Here is a 13,836-nt window from a genome sequence, read left to right as displayed (position 1 = left end):
TCGAATGACCTCTTCGACCATGAGAAAAATTAGCCATAGACCTAATAGGTCCTCTTGATCGTGCTCCAAAGTATATGCACGTTTTGCTTTAGTAACTGATACTGTTTACTATCATTCCAAGTGGCCTGAAGTCGTTTTCATGAGTTCAGTCACTTCCGAAGCTACCATGCGGTGTCGTATTTGCATATTCAGTGGATAAGAATTTCTTGATGCCATCGTGTCTGACAATGGACTACAGTTTGTTTCTGTAGAATTTCAGAACTTCCTTAAGGAAGGATGCATTAGGCATTTCTTGTCTGCACTGTACTACCCAGAGGCAAGTGACAAGGTAGAAAGATTCAACCGTGTCCTCAAAGAATTGATACTGATTGCTACTTTGGAACAACGATACCTTAGGTTTGCAGTCTCATAATACTTGGCAATTTACAGGTTTGCGCCACATATGATTGTGTGTGTTTCTGCGACTGTGCTGTTCCGTAGCCGTCAACTAAGGACTCAACTTGATGTCGCAAATACGCTTAATTCATCCAGAACTTGCTTCTTCTAAGCTGCGTCGGGAAGTGAAAGACAAGTATTACAATAACAGCAAAATGCCAAACACATGTAGACCGTCGTCGCGCAACAAAATTCTCTCACTTTCGTCGAGGAGATCTTGTCCAACTATGTGACTCACGAAAGTGTCGTCCTAAATAATATGGTCCATTCAAAATTTACCGCAGCATAGGTCGAAATACTTTCCAGCTTGAACATAGCAAACCTTCGGATGCGTTGAAACTTGTGAAATGCCCGGCACGACAAGGTTCTTCTGAAAACTAGTGAAAGTCATTTAATGACTACCAATCCCTTGATGATCGCATCATACTGATCGTATCTTACTGGCATAAATTTCTTGAAGCATAAACGTGCAGTGGGCACACTTTCTAAGTCAACAACGGTAATGAGCATTATACGAATTCGTTTCTTTATGCCAAAAAATATCTATGCCATGTAACTAAGATTGTGTAGCACTTGAAAATAAGGGGAACCAAGCACATCTCTGAAGAAAACTTCTGTCTTAAACATGTAAAATGTAGTAGTCCCTGCTGTCGGAAAAAAAAAACTCTGATCAATACACATACTTGCTTTCTCCAACGTATAAAGATGCTTCCAGTCCCACCAAACACTGCGTGTTGTGGTGTTTATCATGATCTATAATTTAATTTAATTATGGGGCTTTACGTGCCAAAACCACTCTCTGATTATGAAGCACGCCGTAGGGGAGGACTCCGGAAGATTTGACCACCTGGGGTTCTTTAACGTACACCTAAATCTAAGTACACGGGCGTTTTCGCATTTCGCCTCCATCGAAATGCGGCCGCCGCGGCCGGGATTCCATCCGGCGACCTCGTGCTCCGCAGCCCAACACCATAGCCACTGAGCAACCACGGCGGGTTATCGTGATCTGTAGTCACAGTTTTTTTCAAGCTACACACTGCGTGTAGTGTGCTTTATTTCTATCGCCTTTACTTAACACTTGTCCACCTAACTTACGTAACAACTGACCTCTTATAAAGACCACTTACATCCACTCGTTCGTAGCAACTGCCATCTGCTAGCCGCCTGGTTAGCTCAGCTAGTAGAGCGGCTGCCCCGGAAAGGCGGTGGTCACGGGTTCGAGTCCCGGACTAGGAGGAATTTTTCTTCAACTCTGAGGCTTTTCTTTCGAGGAACCCGTATGGGTTTCCTTTGTAGCATTGCTACGAACGGGTGGATGTCTGATTTTCTCTTTATGAACTTCTCTCCACCTTGTGGGTTTCTGCAGAACTACTACGTCCAACTGTCCACTTAATTTATTGTACGGGTTCTAGCACAACATCATACACTGTATTCCTGTATACAATATCGGTTTTGGTCCGCACGACACTTTGTTTTAAGTACTCATTTTTCCAAGCGAGAAGGAGAGTTTCACTTTCTTTTAAGGGTGAAGTGATATTCCATCTTGCGTTTCGGTTCGGAAACAAGTTGAACGCTAGCGCCACGCCGCGCCCAACATTGTATGCTGCTCCGTGTTCCGTTCCCCTTTACTTGAAATAAAGGGAGTCTATGTTTCTTACCTGTTGAAGCCGCATGCCTCTTTTCTGCGATGCTTCGCGCGCCGGCTGACACATGTTCGATTTTGACACTGTAACGTCACTAACACGGGAACACCGATGGGTCCCAAGAAAGTTCGTAGAATAATGGTTCATCCGTCGTAATCAATCTTTATGCAACTCTAACCGTGGCCCCCTGCCGGATGTTTACGGCAGTTTCATAGATAAATAGGATGTATTTCTCATTTGTTGCCATTGTGTACTGACGATGCCACCCGCATAGGTGGCGAAACGTCTATGTTTTTGTTATTTTTCGTTAAGTAAAGCCAGTGAAAACAACACTTTGAAGCATGAGTTCCCCTGGCTTTTGGAACATTTTCTCACCGGCCGTTAGGCCCATGCTGCAAGTGCTGCGTTCTGGCCGCCACGTCGAAGCACTAAAACAGCCCACTCTTTGGCAGTAAATCAATCCTAGCTTTTATATATGATGTTCGTGCGCATGTTTCGTAGAGTGTCGTAGTACATGCACATGCTCTCACTGGAGGCTGCTACTACAATAATACGCTTTTGTAGAGCACGTGCTTGTAGGCTCTTCCTTCAAAGGTCCTGCTGGGCCATTAGTGCTACTGACACCTACATCTTTTGTATAATATCCCCTAATTGCACATATTTTATAAGCATGGCACATTTTGTACCTCACGTGTCATTCTCGTCGTCTTAATGTACGTATATTCATGCACTTCTTAGGTCTTTAAGCCTCTATTCAGCCGTGTTTGACCTACATTTCCAAATTCACAGTTGATGCTTCATTCACAGCTAATTAGCATTGACTTGACACTTATTAGCCTCATCTGGCCGTTGCCCGGATAACATCTAATATTAAACAATTATCTTTACAGCTGAGGCCTATGTAATATTGCCGGCTGTGAAGCATATCAACGAAAAAAAACTACAAAAGGCACTTATACTTGCAGACTCGCTAAGCATTGTGAAAGCTTTGATGTCTCTACGGAAGCGTAAATATACTGTAGTCAATTATCTCTTTCGTGTATGTGCACTCTGCATGCATCAAACCAGTATGTCTTCTTGTGTTAGAGACCCGGCCATAGAGGCATTGCGGGTAATATCCTTGCAGACAAAATCCCTATGTTCATAACAACGAAAGTGTATAATTCTTCTGTAGTAGTAATTCTTCTGTAGCGCTGAGAAAGGCTTCAAGCCATTTTTTGCGGGAAAAATTGAGAAATAATTAGTTTTACATTTCGAACAAAGAAACCTTGAAGAAGATCCAGTTAATCAAAACGGATTCAGGTAATTGATTGTCGACGCAAAAGTGCGACGAACCGTTTTCGTGTTTTGTCAATATACAATAGGGCACATATACTGTATCCATCCTTACCTTTAGACTCACGGTGAACCTCCCATTTGTGGTAAGATGCAACGAGTGGCTGTCCGCATGCCATGCTTTGCTCTAGTGCCAGGAAGTTGAAGATGAGCGAAAAAACAATTTCCTACAGCTTTTCAACAGCATATTACTCTCTATCCAGCTATGTTTCTTGGTGCGAAAAGTTTTTCAGAACCAAAGCTGTTTTAAATTTTCTAGATGACATTGTGTACGAGATTTGTGGCACATACTCTCACCAGAGGCTTCTGCGATAGTAACGTCTTGTTGAGCACGCGCCTCGAGGCTCTTGCTTTTTATGGCCTTGACGACGTTGTTGTGCTAGTGACGTTGATAGTTTTCAGAATATCAATTCAAACCATAACTTTCATATGAGTATAACACCTCACCAGGCACTGTCATTATTTTAACAACTATAAATTTTACTCACTTTACAGCCACAGTCTGCAGGCCACGCTACGTCTATGCATTAACATTTGTCATTGATCACACCATCAACTATGGTATATCCTTCATTGGCGCTCTCTGGCCAATGTTGGCCCTTGCCTCATAAAACCGATATATTATTGTTGTAATCCATCCTCCCGAGAGTGCTCCGATATGGCTAGGTTCCACAGAGCATATTTACTCTGTGCCGTTACCTACATTGTCTACGTTACCTAAACTGCCGTTACGTTCATAGACGTTCCACTCGTTCCACCTATAAGAGGAGGTCACACCGCATCCTCTAATCCAGGTGTTCTACTCTCGCATAACGTCGCGTTTCGTCACAGCACCATTACTATTAAGGACAACGGGTCCTGCCTTCCGCTTCTGAACTGTGGACTTTGTACAGAAGTTGTCCTGCGTCGAATATTGCTGGCTCAAATATCGCCGGCTGCAGACAACCAAATTTCGGCTTTAACTTGTGGCAACTGCTCGTGTGAAACTCTTTGTCTCCTGTCCCATCAGACATGAATGCCTTAATGAAAATTACTCCCGACCTCCTACCCCAGCGTGCTCATGAACTACGTTGCCTCCTTGGCTAGTAAAGGGACATATTCGACATTGGAGACCATCCCATAGGACAAACACCTGTTGTCATGCATCAAATTAACACCGGCGATGCGAGATCGATCCATCGGTGGGCCCACCGCGTGTCGCCTGCTGAGCGACACATCATCCAACACGAAGTTCGCTAGATGCTTTCTCTTAACATTATTAAACATTCTTGCAGCCCATGGGCATCCCGTTACACTGGTTAAAATAAAAAAGAACACTCGGCGATTTCGCGTGCAGTATCGGCACCTCAAGCAGATATACGAAGAGGGACGTCTGTCCACTATCGCTCACTGGCGATGTCCTGGGTTGCTTCCATGGAGCACAATATAAACCTTCGCTCCGGGTACTGGAATATTGTCTTCGATGACAATATGCTTCGTAATATTCTGGGATATGCTGTCTTAATATTATCATCATCAACCATCCCAGACCAAATTTTTAACAGTGTGGGATATACTATATATATAAAAAAATTCAATGGCAGCCGCATTTCGATGGGGGCAAAATGCAAAAACACCCGTGTACTTAGGTTTAGGTGCATGTTAAAGAACTCCAGGTGGTCGAAATTTCGGGATCCTCCACTACGGCGTGCCTCATAATCAGAAAGTGGTTTTGGCACATAATACCTCATAATATTAAAAAATAAAAATTACAGATAGAATTCAACCTCTAGTTGTAGTCGTTGAAAGGTGATGTCTTCTTGGGCGAGCTCAGCGTGAGGCTGGGGTACGAGAAACGTATAAGTTATTGTAAGAGATGCGCTGAAGTGATAATGTTGGATCAATCTGAACAAGAGGTATAATGCCCGTAAAACTGTTTTTATCAGTTATCATCATAATCATCCCTATCATCATTAAAATTATCATCATTAGTGTTATCGTAATACCAATCTTAATATTCATCGTAACTACCATCGCGTCGTAATACCGTTTTCATCAGCTCATTCAAAGTGACCAAGAGCATCATTGCTCTCATGTGCTTTTGAAGTTGTTTAGCCAGATCTCGCGAACAGATGCGACCGTATATAAGCTTCAAAGCACCTCGACTCTATAGTCCGCTGCTCCATACAATTGCAAAAATATTCTGTTCACAAAAAAAGAAGCGCAAGCAGGGAAGGTGTTGAAGCTACAGACACCGGTAAGCGACGCAAGTGGGATACTTGCTGCTGGCATAGTATGCATGCTTCGCGAGCCGGACGAGTTATGTTATCATTCGTCAAGCAGGTGAAGCATATTATTATTTGGTCTTTCTCACCGCACAATTTATTTTGTACTCAGGTATCTGGAAGCAGTCCCTGGTCTGACATGAAGCTGGCGCTGAGGCTCCAACTCGGTGTTTTGTTGGTTGGCGCGGCAGTTACGTACATGGCAACATGGAGTATACGCATGAACAGGTAATAATTTATTGTGCTTCATGCAGGTGTTCATAGCTGTATTGACAGTTGGGTTGCAAAAAGAGTTTGGTAAATGCATGCATACCTGTCACGTGATTTCTACGCCTGGTCAATATTAGAGTAGGCATTGCTAGTGAAGCTTGAACAGTGCCTCCTAGAATAAATTTCGAACATGAAGTGTCCTCGTCCAAGAGTAGTTCTTTGTAAGTTTAACTTTTCGTACCGTGTCACTCGTAAATTGTTCTAGGATACGTTATTCGAAAATATAGCCATAGGAACTCACGCGAAACAGCAGTTTTCACCTCCATGAATTTTTCTTACATTTCTCGAAGGAATTTCTTGAAGTACACGAAAAAATTGCACTTTCGCCCGAAAGGCGAAGGATTGATTGCAATAGCAAATTAGCAGACCACTACACGAAGAAACGATGGTAATGTAATAGGCTGTATAAACTTGGAAGCATTCGCTTACTAAATTAACAAGCATTAAGACATCACACTGGATGACCTGCGCACGCTTGCTGTCCAAACAATGGCGTGAGGAAGAGCGTAGCACCAGCTAGTGATGTGACCTTCGTGCTGTCTATCACTTCAACGCAAACAGAGAGGGAGAAAACAGTACATACAAAGGTATGAACCGTTCGCACACGTACATTCTGCAGATCTCATTCAAGATAGGTGCACGACCAAGCACGGGCGCGGAATGCGCCCCCCCCCCCCGGGACGCGTTTTTAGAATTGCCAGTAGGTACGGTGGGGCGTGACGCTTTTGACGGAGCTCGACGTTTCTGCGCAGGTGCGAGTAAGAGCGGGCGCGAGAGAGAAAATCTTGGGGCTTTTGCTCCTTGAATATATGACTCAGCCTAGGCACTACAGATGAGGTTTGTTAGAGCGCGTTGTATTCGTTTGTCCCCTAGACATGCCGGCATTGCGGAGTGTGGTCGAGTTGGTTTATACGCTCTGCCACTGGCTGCCCGCGCGGTGAGGCAGTGGGCGCGGATGTCGCTTGGTGATTGCTGTGTCTAAAGAGACAATAGGCTGTTTTAGCAGAGCGTTTTTGACGGTCCGCTCCGCTCAGCGGGCTAGCGGAAGCGCAAGTGCGCATGCGCGACCCGTTCAGCAGTGAGCGGGCGAGCGGACGGGAGCCCCCTCTCCGCTAGAAAGCTTTCTCAGCGGAGCGCGGCGAGCGCGTCAAGCGGGTCTAGCGAAGCAAAATGGCTGCCCCCAGTGCAGCTGGCCCGTCCACGAGGTCGTTTGAATCGCGATTTGTAAAGCGCAAACCTAGAGTACACTTTAGGAGACACGAAGATATTCTTCTATTCGGGTGGTTGTGGCCATGAACCCGTTTCAGAACCATGCCATGTGTGCACGTTTGTTTATGCGGACCACGTTTTAGGTGTACTGAAAGAGCAAAAAACCTTGTCTTGGCTATAACAGCGTAACGGCTTTGTTAATGTAAGGATTATATATATATATACATAAGAAATGAAAATGCAATGTATTGCGTGAAATGCCTTCAGACAGTTGAGCAATTCCAAATATATTATTTTATTGCGGCAATTCTTACAACTTGAATATTATGTTCATAGCGGTTTTACCTTCTGCGGCAAGGTGGCGCGTCAGGCAAGCACATGCCTTTCGGACGCAGCCGGGCGCTCCGCTAAAAGTGATTCTTCGTCCACCGCTCCGCTAACTGTGAGCGGGTACGCGAGAGCGGACCGGACCGTCAAAAACGTTCTGCTAAAACACTCTAATGTTCTCACTGGTGTTGTATAAGTCGCGGGTCGCTTTTTTCGTCGCGGCGATAGATGGGATTTTTTACAAGCACTGCTCCAGGAGGGCACATGTAACCGGCAAACGTAGGCCTCAGGAGAGCACCTGAGGTTATATTAAAGCAGGCGGTGCAGGATCTCCGGAGCACCCAAGCGATAGCGGGGGCATCAAAGCTGGAAGCCGGACTGGTCCGTGGGTTGGGGCTCGCAGAGGCCGAAGCGTGCCAGGGAAGTACAAGGTCAGCTGTCCGCTTCTCTCCTCGCATAGTCGCATAGTTCGGCAGCTCGGAACGGACTCTCCTTCGCTTGGCCTTTCCACGTTACCTGCCCGTTCTCGTTATCGGCACGGAAACTCGCCGCACGCCGTTTGCCGTTGGCGGGCCCCGGTGCGACGGCGGTTTTGCTCGCGAACGGCGAGATTTCCTTGCCGTAGAGAGAACGGGCCCAGGGACCCATGTTTTGTGCGGCAGCCGTACGGCGAAGCGGCCAATCAGCGACCGAGGAGTGGTAACTCTGGCACCGAGGGCAGCTTCACCGCCTCTGATCGTTCGGCGCCGCCGATATCGTCGCTACGCCTTTTCCGGTTCACTTCGAAGCTAAAGCTTACGGCGCTTCGGAATGAATCACCGACTCTCACAAGCCGCAATATTTCCTAACCGTTGTTGTCGCTCTTCGCAATAATTATAATAATCGCGACATGCACTTCGAATCGCCAGTTGTTGACCCCTGCTGTCAGAGCACGCGTATGCGCGAGCAGACGACGCAGCATAGTTTTAGGTCACTATTTCTTGTGGCCCACGTGGCCAAGCCATGTTGCGTTTCCTCCTCTGTGACGTCATAGCATCCCCCGGAGCTCAGAAACCGAAACCGGAATTGCTCGGTATAATAATGCTATTATTAAATTATTTATCGGATATATATGAATCCCGCTGTGTGTATCGTGCTCCCTGAAGCATGACGCAACGTTTTAATCAACAAACGCATGAACGAGCATTTTGATGTCTCCACCCCATTAAGCCATTAAGCAATTTCTTCTGCTTTGAGAGGGAGGGAACTCAAGGTACTTGGCAATGATTCATAGAGAAAGAAAACAGCGCGAAAGAAACCAATAACAAGAAAGACAAGACAGGACGAGCACTCACTGCAAACAAAATGGACTTATTCTGCGTATGCAAATATATGGGCTTGGTGGCACCATCCGAGACGCAATGCTCACTCCTTTGTTCGTCTTCATACAGGTGTTCGTACACGGGCAAGTGCGCTTCGGCGATGGCCTTCCGCTACTGATTGAACATCTTTCTTCGACAACGTCGTCAGTACCATGCCTACACGTGCCCTAGGCTGCGCTGATTCCGCACGTTGTTGGGCCGACTGACTCACCACCCGAGGCATCATGGAAGGCCTTTCGGCGCACCGGCGACGACGGCGACAATGTTGACACTGTATAAAACCGAGAGTCAACCGCGCGCCGACTTCCGTGGGCTTGGTAGCACCACCCGAGGCGCATTGCTAAATCGTTTGTTCGCCTTCACACAGGTTGGTGATAAATGGTCCTTTTCTAAATGCTTGAGAGAGAGAGAGAGAGAATCAACTTTTGTGCTGAGCCGTTAGTGACGGTTGGTGCGCGCTGGCACCAGATGGGGTGGAACCTTCTTCTCAGGTCCCATATGCGTTCAGCAGTTCCTGGCCCCTAGCCGCCAGCGCGAGCTGGGTCGGTAGGTCGGGGCTGGACAACAAGGTCTCCCATCGCTCGGGGGGGGGGGAGGGGGGGGGGAGGGATGGTGGGGGGTTCTTGAGCTTAGTGCACTCTGCAAGGATGTGTGCTAGAGTGCCTTTTGACCGTCTGCAAAAAGGGCATGAAGTGTCATGCTCTGTTGGGAACATCTTGCGCAAGAGTACGGGATGCGCTAGCGACCCCGCTTGCGTGCGTCGCATGATCGTTTGCTGCATTCGGTTGAGTTGCGGATGCGGACGGGGAAGCCTGCATCTGCCGCTTCTGTACATTTGCGTGATTTCTTTGTGGCTTGTCACGGGGTGCGGTAGCTCTGGCTCGTCCTCGGCCCGGATTGACAGTTCTCGGGCATAGTGTCGGCGAGTGCGTTGCCTTCCACTTGCGAGTGAGCCGGGACCCACACGAGCTCAACGGCCCGTCACGGTGATTTGCATTTGGTGAGGATCGCTAGTGCCGCGGGAAAGATGTTCCCCTTGCGGTAGCATGCGTAGGCGGTCTGGGAGTCTGTGACCATGGTCCTCACTCCCGGTTGTGCGAGTGCGAGGGCCACGGCCACTTCTGCTTCGGCTGTATTCGTCGTCCGTATCGACGCGCCTGTGACCAGTTTATCGATGGTGGTGACGAACGCCGTTGCTCTGGTTCCGTGCTTGGGAAACGAGGCGTCCGCGTAGAGGACCTCGGGGTCCTCTTCCAGCTGTCGAGCCAGTGCTTGAAAACCAGCTCTGTTGGGTTAGTGCTGCTGCCGAGCCCCGGCTACCTTTCCCGCTGTTGCTGTGAATCATTGCATGTTGTGCGTTTGCTATTACAACTGAATGGAGATGGAAGGAAATCAGGGCTTAAGATTGACGAGGTTCTTAAAGTGGTTACTGAACTTCAGGCCTCCCAAACGCTTATTCAGACCGGATTACTTAATGTGCGCTGTTCATATATAGGTGCGTTCGGCTGGCATTCTCAGATCATGAACAGCAGGTTGCCATTATCCCTCAAGAGAAAAGTGTATAATAGCTGTGTCTTACCAGTACTCACCTACGGGGCAGAAACCTGGAGGCTTACGAAAAGGGTTCTACTCAAATTGCGGACGACGCAACGAGCTATGGAAAGAAGAATGATAGGTGTAACGTTAAGGGATAAGAAAAGAGCAGATTGGGTGAGGGAACAAACGCGAGTTAATGACATCTTAGTTGAAATCAAGAAAAAGAAATGGGCATGGGCAGGACTTGTAATGAGGAGGGAAGATAGCCGATGGTCATTAAGGGTTACGGACTGGATTCCAAGGGAAGGGAAGCGTAGCAGGGGATGGCAGAAAGTTAGGTGGGCGGATGAGATTAAGAAGTTTGCAGGGACGGCATGGCCACAATTAGTACATGACCGGGGTTGTTGGAGAAATATGGGAGAGGCCTTTGCCCTGCAGTGGGCGTAACCAGGCTGATGATGATGATGACTTAATGTGCAGACTAGGCTGACAGAAATTGAAGGCGTACTTGAATCACCTAAACCTTACCAGGAGAAGGCAGATATGCGTAAAGTAGCAATTATGGCCGTACAGAAAGAAGTGTCGCACATGGCCAAAAAACTGGATGACCTAGAAAATCGGAGCCGCCTCAATAACATTGTCATCTTTAGTGTAAAGGGAGACAATAATGAAACTAACAAATCCTTGGCAGAAGATGTCACGGAGAGCATATTTAAGGAAAAGCTTGAGTTAGAGGTGCGATCACTCGAATGCATTCATCACATTGGTAGAAAGATTAAGAACAAAAAACCACCAGTAATACTGCACTTGTAGGACTCCTCTGAAAAAGCTGCTGTCCTTCGTAACTGTTTCAAACTGGTAACCAATACCATATCTATTTCTGAGGATTTTTCTCCAGCTGTTCGAGAAGTGCGGAAAAAATGGTGGCAGTCATCGAAGGTTTATCGTGCGAAAGGTGAAAAGGTGAGCCTTCAGTTTGATAAAATTTCTCGCGTGGGACGGCGAGAAAAATAGAAGAACTGCAACTGAGCGTACACACGTTCACGATGACTCTGCTTGGCCCGGAACTGATATATGACCGCGAAACACGAGCCCCTTGACAATATGGGGCCTTAATGCACGTAGCATTGTGAACAAAAGAGAAAATTTAGAAGAAATTGTCTTGGTGTACTCTCCTGACATCATGGTAATTACCGAAACCTGGCTGCACCCCGACATTCATGACTCTGAAGTAGCTCCAGTGGCTTATAGCCTCCTTCGCACAGACCATGACGGTCGCGGTGGGGGCGTAGCCTAGTAATGAAATATATTGTTTTATTTCAAAAGCACGAGGGCATACCTGGCCATGAAAGCATCTGATGTACAATTAACGTGTGCGGAATGTCTGTTCTGATAGGTGGTGTGTGCCTAACGCTTCCGTCGAATACATGATGCAATTGCATGATTTCCGCCACACCAAGGTAAATGCCAGAACCAAGCTGATATCAACCGGTGATTTCAATCTGGCAGGAATAGACTAGGATAACCTAACGTTTGGGGCCAGGGAAAAGGAAAGCTGCGACCAAGTGGTGAAAATAATATTTAGCTTCTCATTATCGCAGCTAGTTAACCATCCAGCAAGGCAGCGGGGAGGCGCCGCATCAATGATAGACCTGGCATTTGTCTTGAGCACTCTCAAACCAGAAATTAGCATAGAAGATGGTATTCCTGATCATAAAATGATTGTGTTGACCTTTTATTTGCTAACCTCACAGGCGGGTCACCGAAGTCATCCTTACATTGATTTTAAGGATTATAGAAGCGCAGATGACGTCAACATCATAGGTTATTTAGAAACTGTGTTTGAGGATTTCACACCACTGCCTTCATATGATGTTGATGGATTGTGGGTGAAATTTAAGGGTGCCATAAAACATTGTGAAAAAAATGTTATCCCCCCAATACGTAAACGAACAAATAGAAAACCACCTTAAATTGCCCGCAGTAACATCCACTTGAACAGAAAATTGCGAAGGTTGCACCAGAAAAAATAAAACCCACTGGAAATCGCGCATCTTTTGGCTGCGTTGAAGTTTGAATTTAAAAAGGCGAGAGATAAGTTTTTCTCGAATAATCTGACGAACTTCATGCACAGTCAGCCGCACGAATTCTAGCGCTATCTGTCAAAACATAAAAACCCAATAGTGTAAATTGAAATCGCAGGATATCTTACCCATGATGCACACATTATTGCTAACGCTTTTAATGCCCATTTGCAAGCTGTGTTCACACGCTGTCCCCGTCCAAGTGATGCTTCCTTTGCATCTCATCCAGCGATGCCTGACATAGTTATAATTAAGCCAGGCATGCTGAACCTGCTCTTGAACATGGACAAAAAAAAAAACGCCCGGCCCCGATGATATTTCCAATACGTTTCTAAAACGATTTGCTGCCCAACTAACTCCGTTCTTACACAGGATTTTTACGGCGTCGCTTTAAGCAGCTGCATCACCTTCAGACTGGCTCGTCGCAAAAGTAATCCCGATTCCCAAAGGGGTCAATAGGTTGCACATAGACACATACCAACCGATTTCTTTGACAAGCTGCTGTTGCAAATTAATGAAGCACATCAACGAATCCATTATTAGTTAGTCAGAAAACAATAACCTGACATACCCTAAACAGCATGGCTTCAGGAAGGGCCTTTCCACAGTGACACAGCTATTGGAAATTTCGCGTGACTTTGCAGAGATAATAAATTCCGGACTACAAGGAGACGCAATATTCGTCGATTTCTCCAAAGTCTTCAATCGCGTGCCTCACTGTGAACTGACCCGCCGTGGTTGCTCAGTGGCTATGGTGTTGGGCTGCTGAGCACGAGGTCGCGGGATCGAATCCCGGCCACGGCGGCCGCATTTCGATGGGGGCGAAATGCGAAAACACCCGTGTGCTTAGATTTAGGCGCACGTTAAAGAACCCCAGGTGGTCAAAATTTCCGGAGTCCCCCACTACGGCGTGCCTCATAATCAGAAAGTGGTTTTGGCACGTAAAACCCCAAATATTATTATTATTATCACTGTGAACTGATCGAAAAGCTTAAACTTATTGGCATTGCATCTAACACTGTTGCGTGGATAGCATGTTATTTCGCACTCGGATCACAATATATATCGGTAAACAATAATGAGTCAGAGAGCCTTGAAGGCTTTTCTGGTGTGCCACAGGAGCCCGTGCTGGGGCCATTGCTCTTTCTTGCGTATGTCAACGACATCCCATCGTGTGTTGAGCCAAATGTAACCGTACGTCCTTTTGCAGATGATTGTGTTGTCTACACAACTGTGTGGTCTGTGGATGATTAAACTAAACACCTCACTAAACAGCATTGCTAATTGGTGTGATAGGTGGGGAATGAAGTTCAACATCAGGAAAACGGCATGCATCACTTTTACGCATAAAAAGGTACCTCACATGTACACT

General features: G+C 46.6%; 1 protein-coding gene across 4 annotated transcripts in view; it reads left to right on the top strand.

The window, feature by feature from the left end:
* Positions 1-13,836, top strand: part of LOC135897941 (galactose-3-O-sulfotransferase 3-like) — a 128,975-nt gene that overhangs the window by 55,448 nt on the left and 59,691 nt on the right. For 3 of the 4 annotated variants that reach the window (XM_065426651.1, XM_065426652.2, XM_065426650.2), the window contains exon 3: positions 5,790-5,905. In XM_065426651.1, the coding sequence (XP_065282723.1) occupies positions 5,817-5,905 (89 nt within the window). In that variant the 5' untranslated portion in view covers positions 5,790-5,816. Of the gene's footprint in view, positions 1-5,789; positions 5,906-8,913; positions 9,212-13,836 lie in introns of all 4 variants that reach the window. The other variant, XM_065426653.2, reaches the window with a different exon arrangement.

This window comes from Dermacentor albipictus, chromosome 2 (genome assembly GCF_038994185.2).
Source record: "Dermacentor albipictus isolate Rhodes 1998 colony chromosome 2, USDA_Dalb.pri_finalv2, whole genome shotgun sequence".
Classification (NCBI taxonomy): Eukaryota; Metazoa; Arthropoda; class Arachnida; order Ixodida; family Ixodidae; genus Dermacentor; species Dermacentor albipictus.
Note: the sequence above shows the minus strand (reverse complement) of the source record. Positions and strands in the feature narration are given on the sequence as shown.